The sequence below is a fragment of the Rissa tridactyla genome, chromosome 14 (assembly GCF_028500815.1).
Source record: "Rissa tridactyla isolate bRisTri1 chromosome 14, bRisTri1.patW.cur.20221130, whole genome shotgun sequence".
Taxonomy (NCBI): domain Eukaryota; kingdom Metazoa; phylum Chordata; class Aves; order Charadriiformes; family Laridae; genus Rissa; species Rissa tridactyla.
This window is the reverse complement of record NC_071479.1, coordinates 10,338,942-10,364,909: the sequence shown is the minus strand read 5'-3', so window position 1 is coordinate 10,364,909 and position 25,968 is coordinate 10,338,942. Positions and strand designations below refer to the sequence as shown.

Here is a 25,968-nt window from a genome sequence, read left to right as displayed (position 1 = left end):
GGGCGGGGGGGGTATGCTGGGTGCAGAGGGAGTATGATGAGAGGGGGGGTTATGCTGGGTGCCTTGGGGGGCTAGCTGGGGGGGCTATGCTGGGTGCAGGAAGGGGGGGGTGTTCCCGGGTGTCGCTGCGCGGCGGCGGGCGGTCCCTGCGCTGCGGCGCGGGGCGGTGCGGGGGCGGTGCGGAGTGACGCGCGTCCCGCCCCCTCCCCGCCGCCGGTCCCGCCTCCCCTCCGCGCAGTCAGCTGAGCCTCGACGCGGCCGACCGAGCCCGCCGGCCCCCCCCCGGCTCCCCCCCGTTCGTGTCCCCCCCCCCTCCCCTCCATCCCCATCCCTCCCTCCGCATCCTTGCGCCGCCCGGCGCTGCGCCCGCCACCCGCAGCCTCGCCCGGCTGTGTGTGCGTGTGCCCCCCCCCCCTTCCCCCCCCCCCCAATATCCTTCCCCAGCCGCTGCGGACCCCCCCCGGCACGGAGACATGGCCCCCATCGGACTCAAGGCTGTGGTGGGAGAAAGTAAGATCCGCGTCCGGCCGCGCTACTCGCGCACCCCGCGGTGGGGGGGGCTGAAACTGACCGGCTATTTGCGCACCCCGCGGTGGGGGGGACTGAAACTGACCGGAGGTGTGTGGGGGGGTGACACTGCCCAGGCTCCGGCTCCCCTTTTCCGCGGGTGGGGGGATGCTGCGGATGCGCAATACGGACCCTCGGGGCGGCATCAGCGCCCGGCGAGGGGGGGTGGGACAGGACACAGGACACCCCCCACCGTGGGTCAGGCGCCAGGACGTGGGGACAAGCCGGCCCGGTGGGCTGGGGGGGGAGGGGGGGGGGTTTGCTGTCTCCCACCGGGTTTTATTTGTTTGGGCTTTTTTTTCTTGGGGGGGGGGGGTGTTGAGGCTGTTGGGATTTTTCTGCAGTGCTGAGGGGAGGGGAGGAGAAGGGGGGGCGGTGGAAAAAAGAGGGGGGTAAAGAGGAAAGCAAGAGGCGCTCGAGTCTTCCGCCCCCCCCCCGCCCCCGGCCTCTGGCTCCTAAATGACCGGGGGGCGATCGCCCCATCGCAGCATAATTAGGAAAGCCCAATCGCCCCCCCGCCACCACCCGATCGGGGGGGGTCTGAGCCCGGGATGGTGTCCGGGGGGGGCGCAGGGATGTCCGTCTGTGCAGAATTCCCCCCCCACACACACCCCCAGCGCCGCGGCGGTGACAGGCCGGGCGCCGCTCGGCTTTGTCTGCAGCAAATCCCCTTTTTAATGGTGGTTTGGGTTTTGGGGGGTTTTTTGTTGGTTTTTTTTTGGTCTTTTTTTAATTTTCCCGGATGTGACTTCCCTTCCCCGAGCCCGGGGCGGCCCTGTCCCGTATCGTCGTCGTCCCCCCCCCACCCCGATCCCCCCCAAACACACACACCCCCCCCTCCCCGGGGGGGTATTTCTGCGCCCTTCGGGGTGCCGATCCGCCGCGCTATTTCTGGCGGCCAAGCGGCGGGGGAGCCCGGGGGGGGGTGTGGGGGGGGGGAGGGAGCAGCCCCGGGTTCGCTTCCTCCTTCCCCCGGCTGTTGCAAGACGATATTTTCAACGTCTTGATGGCGGGTGTGTGTGTTTGGGGGGGGGGGGGGTTGGGGGTGTTCTCCGAAACGCCTGAGGCTAGAGGAAGGAGGGGAGGGGGGGAGGTGGCGGCTGCCTTCCCCCCTAGGAAAATTAAAGCGAAAAACTCCGCATTAAAAAAAAAAAATAGTAACTAAACCAAGAGGAGAAACGGCGGAAACTTCCCCCCCGGGCTCCCCGCAGCCATGAAAAGCCTTTCTCCTCCCTCCCCGCTCCTCTCGCATGATTTATTTCCGTGGCACCGTGGCTGGGGGGGGGGGGGGGGGGAATCTCTTTTTTTTTTTTTTTTTTTGTGGGGTTTGTGTGTGTTGGTGTGTAATATTTGGGGTGGCGGGGGGGGGGGGGGGGGGTGTCTCCGGCAGCCGCAGCAGCGGAACCCTCCCTGCGCTGCAGATGGTGCGGCCGGGGCTGGTGGTGTGATCGGGTGGGTGGTGATGGGAGCTGGGGGGGGGGGGGGGCGGAATATCCCCTCGGATGGATGTCCCTGCTTTTGTTCCCGCTCGTCACCTGCCCCGGCGACGGGGGGGGGGGGGGGGCTGCGCCATCCCTGGGGTGCTGCATTGGGCGGGGGGGGGTGGTTAGAGCCCAGCCCGCTGCAAAATGGGGGAAAAAACAGGGAAATGCCCTGTTGTTTCTGTGCTGCAGGGGTGTGTGTGGGGGGGAGGTTGGTTCTTGTGCTTGGCTGGGTTTTCGTTTTTTTTGGGGGGGTTGTCCCTTTGCCTCCGGAGTGGGGAGAAGGGCTGCCCCCAGCCCAGCTTGGGGGGGGGGGGGGGGGGGAGCTTGACCAGCCACCCACGCACCCCCAGGCAGGGCCCCATCCTGCTCATCCAGTGCCCTCGCCAAAGAGGGGACAGAGCCCAGCGCCACTGCGTGTCCCTTATTTTCATTCATTGTCTCTGCGCTGAAATGGGCTGGCAGAGAGCACACACACACACAGACACACACACACACCCCCAGAGGTTCCAGGCAGCATCATGGAAATCTGGCTCAATCCTTCCCTTCAGGGTTTAGTAACAAACTGCTCTTGCTCTGCTCTTCCCTGAAAAAAACATCATTCCAGACCGAAAATGGTAACCGGTAGCTGGGCATCAGTGCCGTAGCGGGGCTCTGGGGGGAGCGTGGGTGTCTGGAAGGAGGGAGCTGGGTTTGTGCAGGCAAAATGCTGCATAGAAGCGAGGGACGGGGCCCTCGGAGGAGCACCCTGCGGGGTCCAGCCCTCCCCTCCTGCCGGGGCTGGGGGTGCTCCTCAGGCTGCCATGGGAAGCTCCTGGTCTTGGTGGGTCGGTTTCTGCCTTGAGGTGCTGTTTTCAGACGGAGCTGCTCCCCTGGAGTTAGGAGCGATCTGCGGGGTGGCCACCTCTCCTTCCCTGGACACCAATGCGGCGAGCACAACATTTCCCTGGCTCTCCCTCACTGCGCCAGCCCGCTCGCGGGCAGGCGTTCCCTGAAGGTTTACCTGCGGGAGAAGATGCTTTTGCTCTTAAGGAGCAAGAGGTCCAAGCCTGGGGCTGACCCCGGGGCAGGGTATCTCGCCTGGGCTCCCCTCCCGAGGAGGGAGGGAGAGAGGGAAGGAAGGATGCTGCCGCGTTGCCATGGCTCGCTCTGCCAGGGCCCCCCCTCGCGGAGCTGCATTCTGCCCTGGCTTCCCTCCAGACCCGGATTATTCTTCTGACCAGCTGGTGCCATAGCAAGGCAGGTTTTGGAAGCCCCTGGAGAGGTGGGAGGAAGTGGGCAGGGGGACAAGGTGGGCGAGTGTTGCAGGAGATGGGCAGAACCGGATTGTCACCCCCGTAGAGCCGCGGGGTGCGTGCTGGGGGTGGGGAGGGGGCTGTCCCTGCACCTCCCCGCAGTACCCAGCAGCGATGGCTGCATCCCTCCGGGACTGGCGTTCATCTGGCTGGGGTTGGAGCTGAGTGCGCTTGGTCCCGGAGGTGCTGCCCGAGGAACAGGTCCTTTTGGGGTGTCTTCTGCTGCCTCCATGGCCACCTCCCAGGGCACCCCACTGGAGAACCACTCGATGGTTAGAAAAATCTCACCCAAGCGTGGGAGCTGGTCCCACCTCTGAGGAGCCCCATCCCCAAATCTTCATCTAACCCCCCCACCATGTGGACATTCCTCCCATCCTCTCTTGCCCCAGGGCCTCCTTGGATCTTCTCAGGGTGGTTTGCCCTGAGCTTCCCCTGCCCAGCCTGGTCCCTGCTCTCCTGCAGCACCCTGCAGTGAGGAGGAGGAGGAGGAGGATGGGTTTACTTCATTGAACCATCACCAGCGAGGCAAGATGGGCTGTGCTGCAAGGGTGACACCTGTGCAGCGCCAGCCACCATGGCGGGCTGGTGCGGGACACGGAGCTGGAGCATACGGAGGTGATATCCATGCTGGATCTGAAAACCCTTGGACCTACAAAAGGAGAGAAACCTCCCCGAGGGCTTCCTTTTGCTCGTGTCCCTGTCACGGACAGACGGGAGAAGCAGAGCAGCCCCGGGTTAAGGGAGCGCCTTGCTCCCTTCCAGAGACAGCAAACGAACACCTTTCCCCCAGGACACCAGCTGATCCTCCCACGGACCATCCTCGCCTGTACAGCATCCCGCAGAGCTGACCTGCGCCCTGCCTGCCTGCCAGAGCCACAGCGGGGAGCCCCGCGCTTAAATCCTGCCTAGATGAGGTCTGGTGGCCCCTCAGCACCCACATACAGTGCTCACTGCCGTACCGTGTCACTCAGCGTCCCCATCTGTACCTCCTGAGGGTCCACCCCTGCCTGGCCCACGCAGGGATGTGATGACTCAGGGACTCAGGTTCGCGCCGCACCTCCAGGGACAGGCAGGAGGCACAGGCAGGGCTGGTGGCCCGCTGCCAGCCTCGGGGCACGGCCAGGGGCCACAGGGACCTTGCTGCGTGACTCACCCAGGCTGCTTGGGGCACCTCACCGCTTCCACCACCCCTGGGCTGAGGGCACAGGGAGGCTTCGGGGGACAGATGCTGCCCGTTGAGGATGCTCCGAGCCCACCTCAGGGCCCAGGGTGTGATGCTGCCCCAGCGCCAGGCCTGGCAAGGTCTCTGCCAAGCAGAGGAAGAGGAGGGCACGAGCCCAGCTGGTCCTGGTGGGACCATTGCAGGGATGCTCGTTGCATCCTCCTGCCTGCACGGGGGCAGAGCCTCCAGCCCCACCATGATCTCAGCGTGCTGGCGAAGCGGATGGGTGAGGAGGAGAAGGTCTCTGCGCCCTGTCCCCCATGGGTGGGAGCAGACCCTGAAGCCAGTTGCTTCCTGGGCAGCCTACCCTCCCAGTCCTCAATTCCAGGGAATCCCAAAGGCGGCACAGTGCCACCTGCCCAATGTGTGGGTCCAAGAACGGGCGCTTGGCAAAGCCTCTGCTGCGGCCTTTAGCCCCATCACCAGGGTCTGTCTCGCCTCCAACATCGGCTCCAAGTGGGAAAAGCTTGAAAAAATACACGCAAAATTCAGGACTCGTCTTCACACACACCGCAGAGCAATTTCAGTCTCCAAACCGTGGACTGCGTCAGGGGCTGAGAAATACTTGCCCATACGTGACCGTGGAAGGTTACCAAGAATGACAAACCTCACTTTGGCAGCTCTACATCCACCCACCGGTGTCCGCGTGTGCAAGAAGGTTGAAAAAGCCACAGATGTAGAGGCCTCAGACTCTTTTCCCTTTAAAAAAAATACAAAAAAGAAAAGTAAGGTCTGGGTCTAATTCTCTTGCGCCTCTCAGGAAAAATGTCCCAGGAGAGATTCCCTCCCTCTGCCCACAAAATCGACACATTTCAAAAGAGAATCATCGTCACGTGGCTTTTGGTTGCACGCTGAGCAGCAGATGCTGCGGCCACCAACTCACGGCACGGGCAGGAACTTGGCTGCTGTGTTTCGGAGAGTGGAAAAATAGAGCAGGCTGAAGGTGCGTTAATTTGCGGGCTTCCCCATTGCCCAGGTACACACACACAACACAAATGTGTACACACACACGTTGACACCTGTGGTACAGGGTCATTTATGGAGCCCATCAGATGGTTTGACATTGTGCCACGAAGGGAACGGCAAAGACCACCCAGAGTTGGACCGGCTCAGCCACATATCAGCTGCCCTCCAGCCTGTCCCGGGTGTCCATGTGGACGTGGGGGACCAGCCCAGCCTGGGTTCCCACCACGCCAATCCTGAAGAACCCCAGTTTCTTAGTGTTTTGTTCCGTCTTGCTTCAGAGCAGAGAAGAACCAGCTCAGAAAGTCACAGCCACGCGTGTAGGAGAGAGGGTCACCTCCTCTCTGGGACACTGTGACACCCTGTGCGTGCCGTCCTGCTGCAGGAAAGCTCTTGGCTTCTCTTGGTATTGAAGCACCGCCAACGTTGGCGACACTGACAGCATCCACAGCCAGGTACACCACCTCCACTGGGGATGGAAACGTGTGGTGGAAGGGGACACGCGTTAGTGAAGGGTGATGCCCTCAAAAGTGACCTGACATGGTCTGTGGCCCAGTGACTCTACCCAGATGAAGAAGCTCTGCTCAACTCCTGGGTCCTTGCGCAGATCGGAGGAAACTCTGCCAGGAGCGATCCCACAGTGAAAATCCCTGCGAATTTTACCCCATTTCTCCATTCGTGGGCCCGTTCATGCATTTCATCTCCCTTGTTTCCTTTTGGGTGTGTTATAAAATTTCTGAGGAGCTCAAGATCTCCGTGTCTCTGTCCTCCTCCTCTCTAGGCTACGCAGGTTTTGGCCGGCAGGTATAAATACGTACATCCTTCACGAGAGCAGTGCAAATAGGGAAAGGAGGAATTAATCACGGGTTACTACGATTACCGTGACTAATCCGTGAAGCTCAAGCCCCAGCAGCGCCGCGCAGCTCCCCCGAGGAGCACAAATACCACTCGGCGTGGCTTCGACACGTGGCAGGTTTCCTCGGTGGCCGTGAGGGAGACGTGTGGTGCGGCTCTGGATGCCAGAATATCAAAGTTCACCTTATCCAGGGTTGGGGAGGAAAGGGTAAAGCCGAGCCTGGGTGATTCTGGCCATGCAGGGCTTATTGGAGCTGGACGGCACCTGGGTTGCACCACCAGTAGGTTCCTACTCGGGGAATGTGTCCTCCAGAAAGGCCGAGATCTTCCAGGTGAGCACCAGAAATAATCCAATGAGAAAAATAGGTGTTCAGGACATGAACTGCTGGAAGGCAGATGTTTGAGATTTGTTTGGTGTATGGACACAGTGGTCTCCAGACTCAAATCATCCCTGAAATGACTCTTAGCCACCCTGAAGGACATCAGCTGGGCTTTGTGTCCTGTAAATGGAGTTATTCTGTCGGAGCGGGGCCAGAGGAGGCCGCGGAGATGCTGGGAGGGCTGGAGCCCCTCTGCTGGGAGGACAGGCTGAGAGAGCTGGGGGGGTTCAGCCTGGAGAAGAGAAGGCTCCGGGGAGACCTTCGAGCCCCTTCCAGTCCCTAAAGGGGCTCCAGGAAAGCTGGGGAGGGACTCTGGATCAGGGAGGGGAGCCATGGGACGAGGGGGAACGGTTTTAAACTGAAAGAGGGGAGATTTAGATGAGATGTGAGGAAGAAATTCTTTGCTGTGAGGGTGGTGAGCCCCTGGCCCAGGTTGCCCAGAGAAGCTGTGGCTGCCCCATCCCTGGAGGGGTTCAAGGCCAGGTTGGACGGGGCTTGGAGCAACCTGGGCTGGTGGGAGATGTCCCTGCCCAGGGCAGGAGGTGGCACTGAATGGTCTTTAAGGTCCCTTCCAACCTGAACCATTCTATGATTCTCTATGTCCTGAAGGGGTTGATGGCTTCCCTGCCATCCTCTGGTCCATGAAGCCTATTTTATCGGGGACTGCTTGGGGATGGTCCACTGGCACCTAGAGATCCCTGACTGAGGATGTTCAGAGGTAGATATGTGCTCCACTACATTCAAACGTAGTTGTATCTATGTAACATTCACACTGTCTTAAGCAATTAGTTAATGAACCAGCACAAAAACAGTTGCCAAGCCAACCCAAAGCCAAACACGTTCGTCTCGGAGATGTGGGGTGACAGCTTTTTAAGAGAAGTGGGGTCTCGAGCAAACCTCACCGTGGATTTCTGTGATCCAGCTCTCCAGAGCTGCTCTGGGGGTTTGGATCCCAAAACGGAGGGCATGTGAGGAGAGGGAAGGGACTGAGCCCTGCCTGTGACAGGGAAAAGCCTACGGTTAGGGCCACCTGTCTCCTGTAGGACCTTGGGCAATTCCTCCCGCCTGTTGCCCATCCGTAAAGCAACTCCAGCTTCAATACCACATCAGGCCGAGGTGCCCGTGCGGTCCTGGGATGTGGCAGCAAAGGAGCATTTCTGAGCAGCAGGAGTTTGGCCTCCTGCGTTGCTCCAGGAGGGAAGGGCTAGAGCCAAAATATTCCCCGGTTGCAGCATCCCCCGCCCATCCTGGTGCTCCAGAGTACGGTGGTGGCCAAGACAAGGCTTTACTGCTTCCACCGACTGCTGGGCTGCTCATTGGGTTTCAGGATCTTTCTGAAGCAGGATAACGGGCTCGGGGCATCCCAAAATGAGTTTGTCTCAGCACAGGCTGCACTTGGCTTTGTTGGCGTGGGCACAAGCCATGGCAGGGTTGGTCCCTCTTCCCCCAGAACCAGTTGGAGGCATGGGGCTGGTTGCGTTTGCCATGAGCAAGCGAGGCAAGGCAGGCTTGGAGAAGGGCTGCCCGGCCAGCTCGGTGTAAATAACGCAGGCTAAGCCTCTTGGAGTGACGTATGGGCTCAAGTCCTACTAGGCCACCGTGTCACCAGCTTCTGGCCTTGCTTGAAAATGATGCAGTGGGTCATTTTCATGCTACACGTCACCCCGAGAACAAGCCTCACTGCAGGTGGTGGGCTGGGGGAGGGGGTTGTTCTCAAGCATGTCATCTGCATGGTTGCGCTTTTGAGACCATGTTACCCAAGAGGTATATATATATATACTGGAGGTCCTTTGTGGGCGAGACGTGCTTCCTTGTCCATAGGCACTGATGTTGTCTCTACGTTGGAGGATAAGTCCAGAGCTGTCTGTATTGTCTGTTCTCTGGTAGAAATTGTAATTAAAATTCTTCCAGCCTGAAGGAAACAGATGCAACGTGGTAGGTCCAGACAAGCCAAGTGCTGGAGGCACTGGATGAGAAATGCATATGCATTTTTTTTTCCCCTGAAACCTGGTTTATCTCCAAGATGAAAAGCTTGACTGTTAAGCGTCACCGACTGACGTTAGAGCCCAAAAGCTCTGTCTGGCCAGACCATGTGGAGACACGGGTGGCAACATCTGACCTGCTAGTGTGGGGATGTGAGAGCACCGCTTCCCAGGAGGTGTCCAGGCTTGACTTGAGGACCTGGGGGAACAGAGCTGCCATTTTCCCCGAGGTCTCTTGCTGATCCTATAACTGAGTACAAAATTGGCTCGAGGATGCCTTTTGTGCCATTGCTCATCCTGGAGAGCTCGTACGTGCTGGCTTCCCCTCTCCTGCTTAGACGTGTCCTTGCCAGAGAGGCTGCTCAGAAATTGCCCTGCTCTGAGGATGGGTCCGGGTGTCTTCTCAGTTCTGGCCTTGGCCAAGCCCTTGATCATATTAGCCAAAACAGCCCCAGGAGCAGCTGTATCGTCTTGGACTGTACCTTTTGACCTCAAAATTCCCACATCCTCCCCCTTTCTGTGCCAGCCCTGGCACCCGCAGCGCTTAGTGTCACCCTCCTGGTCCTCCCAGGTGCTAACAAACCACTCTGCCCTAACCTGGGGGTTCAGTGGCTGCTGCAAGGACACTTGGGAGATGCAGGTCGTGGCCACGGCTCCTCCAGACAGGACAGCGTGATCTCAAGCTTTTGCTCGTGGTTGTGTCTCTTCCCCTCCCACGCTTTTCCAGGGCCCCAGAGCCTCTTTGGAGGATGCTCTGTGGATCTGCCTTTTCCATGACCCTGCCTGGGCTCTGAGCTGGTTCTGGCACCCAGTGCCAGAGCAGACCTGGAGGCTACTTAACGTGACAGCCAGATCACAGAATAGAATCACAGAATGGTTCAGGTTGGAAGGGACCTTAAAGATCTTCTAGTTCCAACCCCCCTGCCCTGGGCAGGGACACCTCCCACCAGCCCAGGTTGCTCCAAGCCCCGTCCAACCTGGCCTTGAACCCCTCCAGGGATGGGGCAGCCACAGCTTCTCTGGGCAACCTGGGCCAGGGGCTCACTGCCCTCACAGCAAAGAACTTCTTCCTGATATCCAATGTAAATCTCCCCTCTTTCAGCTTGAAACCGTTGATCTGACCCATGGTCAGATATAGGATCAGCAGGCTGGGAGCAGGGCTGGCTCCTGGTGCCAACGGGGACCCGTCTCTGACCAGGGGATGGACACCCTAAAACCATAAAGCTCAGATCAATCGCCCGCAGAGGTGCCCAGTTTCTGCTCTGGGAGGCCCATCTTGGTGCCAGGATCAGCCCGGGGGACATGATGGCACTCTTGGCAGCCGGGGAGATGCCCCCCCCATCGCACGCATCCAGCTCAACCCCTACACACGCAAAAGAGAGACGGAGTTCCCACAAAGCCAGACGCTGAAATGTCCCCTGCAGCGGCTGCCACAGCGAGGACAACCTCAGGGGTGGCTGAGGCAGCATTTTGGGGAGTCCTTTTTGGGCTCCGCTGCCCCGGGTCCCCGTTTTGTCCCTTGCTGCTTCGAACAGGGGGGTGCCGGGAGCACCGCGGGAACCTTTGCACCGACAGCTCCTTCCCCTGGGCCCCAGGACGCTCATTCCCAGCCTCCTTCCTTCCTTCCCCTCCCGGCCCCGGAGCAAAGCGATATTTCCATTTCAGGGGCAGGATTTCTTTTCTGGCTGCTCCCAGCCAGACCCTGACCCCTTCCCCGCCGGAATCGCCATGCACCGGCACAGCCTCCCCCCCTCCCCGGCCCTGTGCTTCGCTCCCCATCGGTGGCGATGGCGGTTGTTGGCGTGGGACGGAGGGCGCGTGCGTGCCGCCTTGTAAACAGCACTGTTATTCCTGGATCCTTGCTCCGGGGAAGGAGCCAAACGTGAGTAATGAAAGGAGGAGGAGGGATGCGCTGGCACCTCCTGCCTTTCCCGGCCCCGCTCCTACGCCACTGAAGGAGCGGAGAGCAGGACCCGGGGACGCTGCCCACGGTGGGGGACAATTCCCTATCCGCTTTTTCGCTGCGTGGGCGACCTGGATTCGGACGGGCAGCGCCCATGGGTGCAGGCAGAAAGCCTTTCCCCACCAGCAGCGCCCAGCTCAGGTGCTCACGGGGTACAGACCCCACCCCAACTGTACCCAGTCACCCCCCATTCCCTCCCCATGGCCCTGAGGTGCCACACACCCCCTTTACCGATGGAGGGGCTAAGGGCAGGCAGGACCGCGAGGTCATGGCAGCATCCTTCTGCCCCGAGGCAGCCGTCCTTGGGAAGGAGATGGATGTGCAGCGGTAGGAACGGCTGCCTCCAAGTTGTACAGCAGGACAGACAGACCGGCGATGCTCGCAGGCTCCCCAGTTTGTCCCTGCTGGCGCCGGTCCCCATCCCGGTGCTGTGGCTCTGAGCCCCATGGGCAGCACCTCGGGGGGGGTGTTACAGCCCGGCTCAGCCCGTGACATCCCCCAGGGTGTTTGAACACGGTGAACGAGCCCAGTGGTGTGGGGAGACCACAGGGAGCGTCACCGAGCCGAGCCCGGCAGGGCCCCTCTGCTCTCCCGGTGAGGATGCTCCATGTGGCACAGGGTGGCCGCGAGGTCCCATCTGACCCCAAGCCACCCGTACCCATGCACATCCCCAGCGGGTGGGAGAGCTGGGGAGATGGGGTGGTTTGCCCAAATTCAGCATCACCCAAAAGCAGGCTGGGTTCTCCCAGGGCAACCCCCTCTGCCTCAATCCCTCAAGCCTTGTTCTAAAAAAGGGACAAATTTGGGCCCCAAACTGGCCCATATAAACCCAAGTCGAGCTTTACGTGGGGGACCGGCACCCTCGGGGTCAAACCCACAGGGAAGGGTCCCATGGCAGAGACTGGCAGGGTGACACCCTCACCACCGTCTCCCCACGCCTTTTCTAGTTTAGAACCATTTCTTAATTGGGTTTTAATAATGGGCATTTCCATCCCTGTCCCTGGCACCTGAAGGTCGGAGCAGAACCCTCCAGGGGGGAGAGAAGGGGGACACACGGCATGGCTGTTGGCAGGCGCAGACCCGTTCCCCTGGGCTTGGCCAGGCCGTTCCCCGGCGTGTCCCTGCTCTGCGAGGGCTGGTGGTTCATACACCAGGGCAAAAAGGGGACTTTTGGGGTTTTGGGAGCCCCTCATGTCCCCCACACCGGTGTTTAGGCAGCACGTGTGTCTGGCGGGAGGGACAGTACCCATTCTGGTGAGGCTCAAAACCATCCTCCTGCAACCCAGCCCCAGAAGGTGACATCCCCGTCCCACCTCCTCCACCCTGCACCCCACGGGAGCAGCCCGCAGGCTGGCCCCAGGTGAAAAAGGGGTGTCTGTGCCCGGTGCAGGGTGTCCCCAGCCCCACGGGGTCCCCAGGCGCAGAGGGACCCGGCGGTGCTGCCGTCCCGGCTGCTTGCATAAGCCCGGCAGCCGCGGGAGGCGAAATGGGATTGCGGGGGATTACAAGGAACAGGCTGAGGCCGCCTGATTCTTGTTTCTAAAAGGAGCTCTTAAGCCGCTGTTGTTTTCACGGTGCCTCAGATTAGGGCCGAGACGTGTGGGGTGGCCCCCAGGCTCCCCAAGGGACCCCCCGACCCTCTGCCAGCCCACAGCTCCCCACCGGCATGGGGTCCATCTGTTAGTGCCAAGCACAGGAGACGAACGGGGCTGGGGGGTGACCACCCCTCCCTGGGTACCCCAAAACATCCGACATCCCCAGGAAAGGCACTGGGGGAGCGGGGCTCGATGTGGCCCCACATATGGGTGGGGGGTTTGGTGCCCCCAGTGCAGACCCCGCCGATGGGGGCACCGGGGTGCTACGGGGCTGGGGGGGGAACTGGGGTGCTCACCCCCCTCTCCACGCTCCCTCTTTTGCAGAGATTATGCACGATGTGATCCGGAAAGTGAAGAAGAAGGGTGAATGGAAGGTGAGCGCCAAACCCTCGGCGGGGGGGCCAAGAGAGGAGGAGGGTGGGGAGGAGGGAGCAGGGAGCCCCCAGGGCTGGGGAAGGGCAGTTTCCTGGCTGTCCCCCCCCCCCGCCCCCAGCTGACAGCCCCTCTCCCCAGGTGCTGGTGGTGGACCAGCTCAGCATGCGCATGCTCTCCTCCTGCTGCAAGATGACCGACATCATGACGGAGGGCATAACAAGTGAGTACCGGCTCCCAGCCGCCTCTCCCAAACCTCGTTACAGGAAGGGCCAAACCTCCCTCTGTACCAGGGGACCCGCACAAAGGCATCTCCAGCCTGGCACAAGCCAGTCGGGATGGCGGCATGGCCCCCACCCAGCCCCGGCCCCCTTGGGATGGAGACACGCTGCATCCCATTGCTCCTGGCCGACTGTCGCGGTGCCAGGCTGAAGTTTCGCAGCCTCCCTCCCTGCCTGCTGGGAACACCTTGTCTCCTGGCAGTATCTCAGTCCGAGGAGGAGAGCAGATGTTGGTTTATGTCAGCCCTATAAATGGCTCCCTGCGGCACCGGGAAAGGAGAAGGAAACCCCAGGCCGTGCATCGGGAGGTGTGTGGGGTGGAGGGGGTTTGCCCCAGCCCGGGTACCACCAAACCGTCATCTCGGGGTGGTCCTCTCCAGTGGAGGGATGTGAGAATAAAGCAAGGCAACAGCAGTACTGGAGCACACAGACAAATCCACCGCCCCCCCCGCCCCCAGGACCTTGCCAGGCACCCACCCACATACGCAGCCCCAGTGGGGCACCGTGGGGCCGGGATGGGGTGGGATGAGGACAGCCCCTGCCCCAGCTCCTGGGTGGGCAGAGGCAAGGGCTGGGGACATTTTGGACACAGAGGGGTTTGGCGGGGCTGGTCTTATTTTGCCATGGGATATCCAACAACCCCACGTAGCCGAGTGTCCCTGCCCGCACCCATCCCTGCCATGGTCCCTTTTTTTTCCCCCCCACTAGTCGTGGAAGACATCAACAAGCGCCGGGAGCCGCTGCCCAGCCTGGAGGCCGTCTATCTCATCACCCCCTCCGAGAAGGTGAATACGCAGTGTGGGGACACGGCTTGGGGGAGGCGAGGGGATGCCCACCGGGGGGGATGCCCACCCTGGGGGATGCCCACCCTGGGATGGCATCTTGGCTCCAGCGAGGCCAGCGGTGCCGCCGGGGCGGCGGACCAGAGGTGCAGAGCTTCCCCCGTGCCAGGAGGGGGGACCCGGGGTGACCCTGCTGGGATGCCCGCGGTGCCACCCTGCCCACCTGGTCCCTTCTCTCTTGCAGTCCATCCACTCCCTCATCAACGACTTCAAGGATCCCCCCACCTCCAAGTACAGAGCTGCCCACGTCTTCTTCACTGACTGTGAGTACCCGGAGGGGAGGGAAAGTCCTTGTCACTAAAATGCATGCAAGCCAGCGGGGATGGAGGGATGCTGGGATGCCAAGCGCTACCCTCCTCCTCCTCCTCCCCTCGCAGCCTGCCCTGACGCCCTCTTCAACGAGCTGGTGAAATCCCGCGCCGCCAAGGTCATCAAAACCCTGACGGAGATCAACATTGCCTTCCTCCCCTCCGAGTCCCAGGTGAGGCCGGGCTGGGGACCGTCCCTGCCAGGGTGGTCCAGGGGATGGGACAGCTGGGGGGGGATGCTCCGAGTGCTTCTCCAGCCCATCAGGGTCTGTGTAACGGCCTCACACCCCTCTCCCCCGGCTGGCTCCTCGCCCCCTGCTCGGCTCTGCCTCCCTGTCTCCTTCGATTACTTCTCAGGGCTGATCTGCTGCAGATTTAGCCGGCGCCCGCGCCTTGGCCCCGTGCCAGCAGCCGCATTGGCCAGCCCTGTGGCGGCCAGCCCCCCCCCCAGCACGGCCCCCAGCCAAGGTCGCCGGGGACCCGGCCCCATGCCATCTGCCTCTGCTGGGGACATGGGGATGAGGGGTCAGGGAGGGACAGATGGTGCCGGACCCACTCGGTGCCATTAACCCTTCGAGCCTCAGCATTTCTGGGGGGAAAAACAGGTGGAAGATGAACTCTTGGCATCTCCACACACAGACAAATCAGCTTCTGGTCTTTGTTGGTGGCACGGCCAGAGAGCAGCGTGTCCCCACTCGTCCCCGGGTCTCTGGGTCCCTGCCTGGGAGCAGGTGACTGCTGTGGGCAGGGGGTCTCCTGCCTCCTCTGGGGGCTACGTGTGGGTAGGGACCGTGCCACGGAGCCGGGGCTGGGGAAGGCATCAGGGACCAGAGCTGGCAGCCGAAAGCCCAAGGGATGCCCCGAGCATCACTGAGCTCCAGCTGCCCGGTCCCAGGATCAGCTGAGGAACTTCAGCTGGGGCTGAATCTGGTTTCCAAAACCACCGGGGTGTCCCGTGGGGCCGCTCTCCTCCGGATGGCCCCTGCACCCCCTCTAACCTCCCTCCTGCTGCACCTCCCAGGTTTACTCCCTGGATTCAGCCGACTCCTTCCAAAGCTTTTACAGCCCCCACAAGGCCCAGATGAAGAACCCGATCCTGGAGCGCCTGGCAGAGCAGATTGCCACGCTGTGCGCCACGCTGAAGGAGTACCCAGCCGTGCGGTACAGGGGGTAAGGGCAGCGCAGTTGGCACCCCCCCCGGGGACCTGCCATCTCCCCCAGCAGCGCCGCGGACCTGGGGCCGTGCCAAGCATGGGGCATGGATGAGGCCCTGCTGTGTCCGGTGCTGGTGAGGGTGTGGGGATGGAGGAGGTGGTGGGATGGACAGGCACCTGTCCTCAGTCTAAAAACAGGCTCAGACTTGAAGATGCTCTATTGAGTGGGGGAGGTTGGGACCCTAAAATCCAAGTGGCACCAAGACAAAGCGGAACACCCCAAGGAGAGGTGGAAATGGGCACCAAAACCTGCTCAGGTCCCTCCTCTCCCATGAGCCAAGGACGTTGCATAGGGAAACCAGCAGCTCCTCCCCATCCTGTACTGGTAAGAGCCAGCTGCCCCAGGGATCTCACCTCTCCTCCTGCCTCCTCCAGGGATTACAAGGACAACGCCATGCTGGCACAGCTCATCCAGGACAAGCTGGACGCCTACAAGGCTGACGATCCCACCATGGGCGAGGTGAGCAGGGACGGTGCCGACAGCCCCGGGGGAGGATGCTCGGGTGACACTTCGCTCCTAAAGTCCCTCTCGAGCTCTGCCACGCGGCCGTTGCGGACCCCAAGTGGGGACCCCGAAATGGCCCCAGCTTCTCCTGAGCGCCTGCGGGGCTGGAGGAGCCCCTGACCCCGCTGCTGATGGCTCCCCCTGGCTCTGCAGGGTCCGGACAAGGCTCGCTCCCAGCTCCTCATCCTGGACCGCGGCTTTGACCCTGCTTCCCCGGTGCTGCACGAGCTGACCTTCCAGGCCATGAGCTACGACCTGTTGCCCATCGAGAACGACGTCTACAAGTGAGTGTGGTGCTGCTGTCCCCACGGCCCGCCCTTGGCCCCCCATGGGTCCAGCCCTCGAGTGGGAGTTGGAAGCTCAGCCGTGAAGTCTGAGCCTCAGCATCCCTCCATCCATCACAAGCCATCGGTTGGGAGAAACCATTCCTGCCTGCAGCCTGGTGGGCAGGATTGACGCAAAAGGGGCTTTTCTCACCTTCAACCCTTGCCCCTTCCCAACATTTAGCAGCTGAAGGGCTACAAGAAGGCGAGGTGTGAAACCGAGCTGAAATAACTTCACGCCGTTGCTAGCAGAGCTGAGAAGAGCACCCATGTCCCTCCATCTCCCTCAAGCCCAGGCAGCGAGGGGACCATGTGCCCCCCAGCCCCATCCCCACCGTGACGCTCCCTGTCCTCTTCCCAGGTACGAGACGAGCGGCATCGGGGAAGCCCGGATTAAGGAGGTTCTCCTGGACGAGGACGACGACCTGTGGGTCACCTTGCGCCACAAACACATCGCCGAGGTGTCCCAGTGAGTGTCCCTGCAGGCGGTTTGCCAGCGGGGTGGGACACTGGGCTTGGCGTTGCCACTCACCCCGCTGTTGGGGTCCCCCTCCCCGCTGACGGCTGTGCCTTCCTCCTCTCCCCAGGGAGGTGACCCGGTCCCTGAAGGAGTTTTCTTCAAGCAAGAGGATGAACACAGGCGATAAGGTGACCTGACTGTCCCCACCGAGCTGGGGATGGGCACCCGGGGGCTGGCACATGGTAGAGTCTCCTGGGGACACCTGATGGGGTCCCTGACAGGGGGCAATGACGGTGGGGTGCTGGCCCCACACCTGGGGCTGGGGAAGTGGGGTCCCCTGGGAGAGCACCACGCCACGGGGGTCAGTTTGCCCCCGGCACGGGGTCGGTGCCCATCCCACAGCGGCTGCCTCTGTCCCCGGCCGGTTCCCTTGTGGAGACCCCGAGTCGGTGGCCGGGAGGGGACCCTGGTGGAAATAGGATCCAGAAGTTGAAAGCAGCATCTCAGCCTCAGCCAGGAGCGCGGGGGTCCTAGAGGAAGGTCCTGGGTGGGATTTCTCCCCCCGGCACTCCGGTTTACAGAGCTGCAGACTCCCTCCCTGCCCCTCAGCCGCCGCGGAGGAGACCTGGCAATGCCACCGCGGGCGTCACCAAACCCCCACAAGGGGCTCACATGGGGACAGGAGTCCTTGGCAGGGTCATCCCTGCCCCCTCTCTGCTCACAGTCCCTAAGTCCCCAGGGGTGAGTGACCATGTCCCGTTCCCTCGCAGACCACCATGAGAGACCTGTCCCAGATGCTGAAGAAGATGCCGCAGTACCAGAAGGAGCTCAGCAAGGTACAAGGAGGGGGGAAAGGTTCCTGCAGAGCGGTGGTTGCTGAGCCCACTGGGGGAGCAGCCGATGGCAGCTCTCCCCAGAGGGTCCCTGGCCATGGGTCAGGGCTGAGGCTACGGTGGTGGCACGGTGACCGTGGGCTGCTGCCAGCACTGCAAGGGCAACTGCACCACTTGTGTCCCCCCAGTACTCGACCCACCTGCACCTGGCCGAGGACTGCATGAAGCACTACCAGGGCACAGTGGACAAGCTCTGCAGAGTCGAACAGGTACCAGCTCCCCCATCCCCACATCCCCTCCCCACCTCCCCACGGGGACAGCTGGGGCCAGCAGCCGGTGCCCCCCAGCTCAGCACTGAGCCGCGGGGTCAATGAGTACGTGTGTTCTCTGCAGGACTTGGCCATGGGCACTGATGCTGAAGGCGAGAAGATCAAGGACCCCATGAGGGCCATCGTCCCCATCCTGCTGGATGGGAACGTCAGCACCTACGACAAGATCCGCATTATCTTGCTCTACATCTTCCTGAAGAACGGTGAGGAGGAGAGCTGGGCAGGGGTGGGCAAGATGTGCAGGCACCTCTGGGTGGCCAACAGCTCGGGGTTTGGCCAACATAAGCCAGATGGAAAAGCTCAGCCCTGTCTCCCCATCCATCACCAAGCCGGGTGTCGTAAGGTGACGATGGAGGGGCCGTGTCCCTGCCGGAAGGCATTTCTCAGGAGGACACCACCTCCCCATTGCATTTCCAGGTATCACCGAGGAGAACCTGAACAAGCTGATCCAGCACGCGCAGATCCCGGCAGAGGACAGCGAGATCATCACCAACATGGCCCACCTCGGGGTGCCCATCATCACAGACGTGAGTGTCCACCTCCCGCTCCCCACAACCCTTCTATAGCCCTTCAGGAGAGCCATGGCACCCGCTCTGCTATGGGAATCGCATACCGCCCCCGGGATGTCCCCAGCACCCCTCTGGGGTGGCCCTGGTCCCACCGCCCGTGTCTCAGGGTGTCCCCCTGCTCTTTCTGCCCAGTCCACCCTGCGCCGCCGGAGCAAGCCGGAGCGGAAGGAGCGGATCAGCGAGCAGACCTACCAGCTCTCCCGATGGACCCCCGTAATTAAGGACATCATGGAGGTGAGCCAGCAAGGACAGGGACAGGGGACGGAGCGGGGACCTCAGCACCGCCCAGGAAGGGACCTGCCGAGAGCTGGCTGCTTCCAGCCCAAACCCTGGCACCTCTCCCCGCCTCGTGCCCCCCAGGGTGCTTGCTGCCTGCAATTGCCACAAGGTTGGGACGTCTGGGGAGGTTTTCCTGGCCCCCACATGCACGCTGGCTTGCACAGGCCCGGCTGGGCTTGCGCGGCATCCCCGCTCCTTGTGCCACACCAATGTGCCACGACGGGCACGGCTGGGTGGCCTCGTCCCAGCGTTGCCCATGTCCTGGCTGAGCAGGGGGACAGGGCAGAGGCAAAAAAGCGATTTTCTCCAGGCACTGCCTTCCTCCTGACCCGCTCCCTCCCGGCCACCCCTCGAACCGGAGCAGCCTCCTGGGGTTTGCCCAGAGCCAGAGGGATCCCAAGCACTGAGGCTGCACCCCAACATGGACATCCCCCTCCTGCTCGGGCAGACAGACCCCGGAGACACGTTTTGGGGAGCAGGGGGGATATCACCGCCGTTCAGTGCCGCCTCTGCTCCCAGGCACTGATGACAAGCAGACCCCCTGCTCCCATGATTGTCAAGATTTCTTACCTTCCCCTACCACAGCCTGTGCAAACCCTCCCGGGGTGGCTTTAGGTGCCCCTCAACCCCATCCCCGGGACCAGAGGGGACTCCGCCACCTCACCAACCTCTTACAGAGAGCATTAACCCCCCCCATACTGATGATAACGAGCAGGTCCCTTACCCCAGGGCTGGATCACAGGTGCGAAGCCTCCAGCTCATGCCCCTGAGCTTCCCAGGAGAGGGTTTAGCATCCTCCCCCCGCCCTTACCCTACCTCCACAGACACCCCCAAGCTCAGGATGAGCCTCAACCCTTACCCCCTGCTGCAGCCCCTGCCCCACAGCAGCCGAGCACCACCCCCCTCCTCCCCCCAGGTGCTCCCCACGAGGGGAACACAGCCGAATCACAGCCGAATCGTTCCAAAGAGTAAGGCCATGCAAATATATGCAAATGAGCCCTGCCCCGGTTGGGCCAATCCTCCCGGCCACAGCCCTGCAGGGGGGCTCTGGGGCCAGTGCCTGGCTCCTTGCTGACCCCCCCCCCCCCCGCCACGGGGCTCTCTGCCTGCAGGATGCCATCGATGACAAGCTGGACACCAAGCACTACCCGTACATCTCCACCCGCTCCTCCGCCTCCTTCAGCACCACTGCCGTCAGGTGGGTACCCTAGAGAAGAGCACCTATATATACGTTAGCACGTATATATCACCATTGGCATCCAGCCCTCGCCTATCCCGGAGGGGCCGTGTCCATCAGCGGGTGTCTGAGCTGCTCTACGGTTGTTCAGGCATGCCGTGCCTCGGTTTCCCGACCTGTAACAGCAAGCAGCGCTCCTGGCTGGAAAGCTGGACTTTTAACTGCTCTAGCAGCAATCTGAGAGCTAATTAATGTGTGATGAGGTCAGATTTTAGAATCGTAGAATGGTTTGGGTTGGAAGGGACCTTAAAGACCATCCAGTGCCACCCCCTGCCCTGGGCAGGGACACCTCCCACCAGCCCAGGTTGCTCCAAGCCCCGTCCAACCTGGCCTTGAACCCCTCCAGGGATGTGCCCTCAACAATTTCTCTGGGCAACTTGTTCCAGTGTCTCACAACCCTCGCTTCAGGAATTTCTTCCTAATACCTAATCTAAATCTCCCCTCTTTCAGTTTAAAACCGTTCCCCCTCGTCCCATGGCTCCCCTCCCTGATCCAGAGTCCCTCCCCAGCTTTCCTGGAGCCCCTTGAGGGACTGGAAGGGGCTCCAAGGTCTCCCCGGAGCCTTCTCTTCTCCAGGCTGAACCCCCCCAGCTCTCTCAGCCTGTCCTCCCAGCAGAGGGGCTCCAGCCCTCCCAGCATCTCCGTGACCCTATGAGATGTGAACTCAACCCGTGGTTTGTTGCCGAGCATCCTCCTGCCCGTCCTTCATCCCTCTCCTCTTCCTCTCCCTAGTGCCCGCTACGGCCACTGGCACAAGAACAAGGCCCCTGGTGAGTACCGAAGCGGCCCCCGCCTCATCATCTTCATCCTGGGCGGCGTCAGCATGAACGAGATGCGCTGTGCCTACGAGGTGACGCAAGCCAGCGGCAAGTGGGAAGTGCTAATAGGTGAGTGGGAGCCGGGGCCGGACCCTGCGCCCCGTCGCGCTGGCTGCTCATCCCACGCTCCCACCGCCATCCCGCAAAATTCCCGGCTCCGGATGACTGCGGGAGAGGGAGCTCTGCGGAAAGGTCTTCTCCTGCCGCCCACTGTCACCCCTGTGTCCCCCCCGCCACAGGGACAGGATATGTCTTTCCACCCATCCCCAGTTTTGCTCCCATTTTTCCTCTCCCTGGCTGGTTTTGGTCGGGCAGAGCTGGGTGAAAGGGAAGGGGGTTTTGCAGCTCGAATTGCTCCTGTCGCCTCCACGTTCCATGCTCGTCCTCGGGGTTGTTACAGGGAGAAAAAATGGAATAAAAAGGCATGTAACACCGCACGCCAGCCACGATGTGCCCTGGGCGTGCGACAGGAGATGCACTTTCCTGTTGCGCGTACACTGCGTGTCCTGCTGTACAGGCGATGCAGCAGGAGATGCATTTTCCCGTTGCACATACGCTGCGTGTCCTGCTGCACACGTAATTCAGCTGGAGATGCACTTTCCTGTTGCACGTACACTGCGTGTCCCGTTACACACGTGCGCAACAGGCCATGCGTTGCGTGCTCAGTCTCGGCACCCTGGCTGCACTCCCGGAGGAGCCGTGGGTCAAGGTGGAGGACACGGTGGAAACCCTGCCAGATGTTAGCGAGGAGCTTTTAGGTCCCCTAAAATTCCCCTGGGGAAGCACAGCTGGATACACACCTTGTAGGGCGGGGGCAGGAGCCCCTCACTGTCTCATCAGGTCCCTGGATTCTCACCCGGGACGCCTGGTAGAGCCTCTTGCCGGCATCTCCTCTGCTCCTGGTATTCCCCTGGGAGCAGCAGCCCCCTGTCTATCACCCCCTGCAGCCCCCAGCCGTGTCGCCCCCCCACCATCCAGCTCCATCCCGCCTCTCGCCCATCTCATCCCGTGTCTGTCCGTGGACCATCCCCTGCATGCGCCTACGACGCTCCGGGTGGCGACCACGTCCTTCCTCGCCCCAAAAAACAGGGGTGTTGGGGGGGGGGGGGAGCGGGTCTTGGCGCAGCCGTCAGCCCCGCTCTGTTCTCCTGCAGGTTCTACTCACATTCTCACTCCCACCAAATTTCTCATGGACCTGAGGCACCCCGACTTCAGGGACTCCACTAGGGTATCATTTGAGGATCAGGCTCCAGCAATGGAGTGAGCCAAAGAAACCAAGTAAAGGCAGCTTACTAACGAAAAAGAAACTCTTCCTCCCCGAAGGGTTTTCTTTGATTCTTCCGTTCCTCCTTTCTTTAATTATTATTTCGGGTTTCGTTTCCGTTGGGTTCTCTGATAAGAAAATGCTTGCAGTTCCTCCTTCCAGGTGGAAAAGCATCCAGCGCCGTTCCATCATCCTTCTGCCATGTCTCTTGGCCGGACCTGGCCGGCTCCTTCATGCCATGAGTTCCCCCTTATCGGGGCCGGAGGGGCCGGGGGCGGCGGGTTGGGGTCCTCCCTGTCTGGCAGAGGCATCCCGGGGACGGGCAGGGGGACGGAGCACCCCGGGGTGCTGCCCGCAGTGGGGCTGGGGGTTCAGTGCCTGGGGGACAGCGGGCACATGGTGCAGCCCCCCAACGCTTGTCCCCTCTCGTCCCGGACAGCTGGGCGCTGCTGTGACCCCCCAGCTCCGGGGTGCGATGGGGCTGGAGAAGAGAAGGCTCCGGGGAGACCTTCGAGCCCCTTCCAGTCCCTAAAGGGGCTCCAGGAAAGCTGGGGAGGGACTCTGGATCAGGGAGGGGAGCCATGGGACGAGGGGAAAGGGTTTTAAACTGAAAGAGGGGAGACTTAGATGAGATGTGAGGAAGAAATTCTTTGCTGTGAGAGCGGTGAGCCCCTGGCCCAGGTTGCCCAGAGAAGCTGTGGCTGCCCCATCCCTGGAGGGGTTCAAGGCCAGGTTGGACGGGGCTTGGAGCAACCTGGGCTGGTGGGAGGTGTCCCTGCCCAGGGCAGGAGGGTTGGAACGAGATGCTCTTTAAGGTCCCTTCCAACCCAAACCATTCCATGATTCTATGAGTTGCTGGGAAAGCTCAGGTTTGCTCTTGAGGCGCTTGGTGCCCTTGGGCGGGCAGGTTCCTCCCCCCGGCACTGCAGACCCCCAGGCCCCCTGCCGGGGTTTGGCCGATGGTGGTTTTGCCGGTGACATCCGTCGTGGCATCCCCATGAGCCACCACTGCCGTGTGTTGGCCCCGCGCAGAGCCAGGGATGCTGCAGGGGCGGCTGGGGGGCAGGAGCCAGGCTGCGGGCAGCGTGGCCAGGAGCTGCCACTGGTCCGTGCCGGGGGGCGGGGGGGGCTGCCAAGCAAGGGGCAGCAGAAGGCGAGAGCCCTTTTTCCTCCTCCTCTCCCACCCGTTCCCCTCCCAACCGCCTCCGTGACCTGGCCCTGGTCCCTGCAGGCAGGGGACGGGGCTGGGGACGCGCGGGAGGTCCCTCCATGCCCGTTGGCTGCCTGCCCACCCCGTGCACCCCCCTGGCTTTTTGGGGACGCCTCCTGCATCCCCAAGGGGTCCAGGAGCCACCCCGCCAGCCACGACCCTGCTGCACGGCCACCTCCTGCCCCCCCCCATCCCGCCCGGCTCCATACTCCCCCTTCATTCCTCCTTTTCCGTTCCTTTCCCGTTATCCTCACCCCCACAACCTTCCCCCCCCGGCCCCCCCCCGCCGCCACTCACCTCCCCATCGCCTTCCCATAGACGTACATTTTCTCGCAAGCATTTCCACCGGCGCGGGGGGGGGCCCTCACCGCCAGGTAAGGCCTCGCCGGGGGGGGACCGGGGACAGCGGGGCCGGCGGCCGGGATGCAACGGGACAAGGTGGGGGGGGGCTCCTGAAACCATCACTGATGCCACCCCCACCCCCCCTCCTCCCTTTCCTCTGCCCCCCGCAGGGTCCACGCACATCCTCACCCCACAGAAACTGCTGGACACGCTGAAGAAACTCAATAAAACAGAGGAAGAAAGCAGCAGTTAAAAGGAAACGCCGCCACCGACTCGATGCCGAATTCCCTTTTTCCCGGCGGGCGCCCGGCGCGGGCTGCGATGCTGCCCCCGGCCCCGGCATGGCCCAGCTTTTCTCTCTTCTTGTTCTTGTGTTGACCCCCCCCTCCCCGCCCCGGCCCCCATCTCCCCTCCCGCCGCCTTCCCCCTCTCATTTTATCCACAGGGAGGGGACAACAGCCGGAAAAAAAAAAAAAAATATATATATTAAGAAAAGAAACGATGCATTGTGTTTAAAAGAGGAAAAGAAAAAAAAAAAATCTATATATTTGTAGCTGCAGCAGGAGCTCATTGCTGAGTAACCCATCTGCCATTGCTAGCGAATGATGGTGACACAAAAAAAAAAAAAAAGACAGAAAAAATACCTTTTTCCAGAAGTTTTGCCCCTTGTTGGGGTCCTGTGTGGACGGAGGGACGGACGGATGGAGGGATGGACGCGCCGCCATCGCTCCAGCCTCTGCTCAGGCCAGCGCCGCGGGCTGCGATGGGCTCTCAGCCGGGGGGGGGTGTGTGGTGGGGGGTCCCCGCTTCCATCTCCTGTCCCTTGCCTTCTCGGGGTGGTGGGTGCTCCCGCCAGATGTGCACGCTGACATCTGGCACGGGGGGGTTGGGCGGGGGCAGGGGGGGGGCGAGCGCGTGTGCGTGCAGCCGGGATGCTTCACGCTGCGGCGATTCCCATGTGAAAAAGGGACCAAAAGGGTCAAAACCTGGGGATAGGGCCCCTTTGCTTGCACGGCTGCTCCTCTGCCCCGCTGCAGCCCGGCCTCCCCTTCTCTGGGTAGTCCTTAAAATACATATATATATATAAAAAATAAAAAAATATTTTTTTTATATATATATATCTATCTATCTCTCTCTATATATCTCTATGTCTCCATCCATCCCCACGGAAGCTCGGCATCCCCGCGCCCGGCTCCGCTCGTGTCGTCCCGTGGTGAAGCGTTTCTGAGCGTGCCGTCGCCCCGAGGTTTCCCCCCCCTCCTCCCACCCCCCCGCCGGACTCTGTGTATATTAATGACTGTGTCTCGTGACGTTCTTACAAGCTTGGTGTATAGTGATTTAACCAAACCTCTGATTTTACTTGGGTTTTTTTTGGTTTGTTTTTTTTTTTATCCCCCCCCCCCCGCCCCGCCAAGGATTGCCCCCGCCCTCCCCTGCCATTAGATGCACTGCAATATTTTGGGGTCCATTGTTTTGTTCTCTCCCCCTGAAGGCTGTGACCCCCTTTTTCCTTTCCCCCCCCCAAAATCTCTCTTTCTTGCCTCGTTGGTGGTTAGCCCCCCCCTTTCCCTCCCCGTCTGTTCCTTGCCCATAAAGTTAAATATATATTTTTAGGGCAAAGGCTGTATCATTGCACTGATATTTGTTGGTTCCCCCTTGGTCCTCCCCCCTCCCTGTTTGAGGTCCTTCTCGGTTTAGCAATGCAAATGCTTCAGGATCTTGTATGTTGGACATTATTATTTTTTTTTTTTCTGTTACAGTTATTTATATAAAAAATAATTTATCAAAAAGGAAAACCTAAAAAAAAAAAAAATAATAATAATAATAATAATCTAGTCTGTCTTGGAACTTGTTTACCTTGAAATTACTGGAATCTAAATGTTTGAAAGTGTTGAAGCACAAACATGTATCATCTCTGTATATCTGTTCTTCTGTACTAAAGCACTCGAGTGACTCAATAAAAGCGATCTCCATCCCTAGTGCAACCGGGGCTGTGCCGTGCTGCTGGCGCGGGGGGCGAGGGAAAGGCTCGGGGAGGCGGGGGGGAAAATATTCTCCCCGAATCCCAGGAGCTTCCAGGGGAGAGATCCTGGCGTGGCGAGGCCAAACCTCAGCCGGGAAACGGCTTGGAAAAAGAAAGAAAATCCTGGCAGCCGAGCAACCGCATTTATTTCCTTCAAAAATAGGCGATTCTCTTCGTACAAAATACCAGCCGAATGGCTCTGCTGGGCGTTACAAAATAGGAGAGAGGGGAAAAAAAAACAACAAACCCATCATTTTTTGCTCCCAGCTATTGCATTTGGGATAGTTAAATACGCTCCCCACATACCGTGGCTGGGCGGGGGGGGGGGCGTCACACCGGCCAGCGCAGCCGTGACCTGGCCCGTCGGCTCGCTTGGGACACAGGAGCAGTTGCCACCAAAGAGACATAAATCTTCTTGAACCCCCCCCCCCCACGGCCCCGCGTGCCCCCAACCCA

General features: G+C 61.0%; 1 protein-coding gene across 2 annotated transcripts; it reads left to right on the top strand.

The window, feature by feature from the left end:
* Positions 1-406: 406 nt before the first annotated feature.
* On the top strand, positions 407-25,474 carry STXBP1 (syntaxin binding protein 1). Of its 2 annotated transcripts, none has more exons than XM_054220799.1 (19): positions 407-510; positions 12,628-12,677; positions 12,817-12,898; positions 13,665-13,741; positions 13,983-14,061; positions 14,176-14,279; positions 15,128-15,276; positions 15,696-15,780; positions 15,979-16,109; positions 16,510-16,617; positions 16,736-16,796; positions 17,379-17,444; positions 17,630-17,710; positions 17,835-17,973; positions 18,188-18,297; positions 18,472-18,573; positions 19,731-19,816; positions 20,588-20,742; positions 23,660-25,474. In XM_054220799.1, the coding sequence occupies exons 1-19, from the start codon at positions 474-476 to the stop codon at positions 23,740-23,742; spliced, it is 1,785 nt and encodes a 594-aa protein (XP_054076774.1). In that variant the 5' UTR covers positions 407-473; the 3' UTR covers positions 23,743-25,474. The 2 variants fall into 2 exon arrangements, with proteins under 2 accessions (XP_054076774.1, XP_054076773.1); XM_054220798.1 differs by lacking the exon at positions 23,660-25,474 and adding an exon at positions 21,828-22,218.
* Positions 25,475-25,968: the final 494 nt, after the last annotated feature.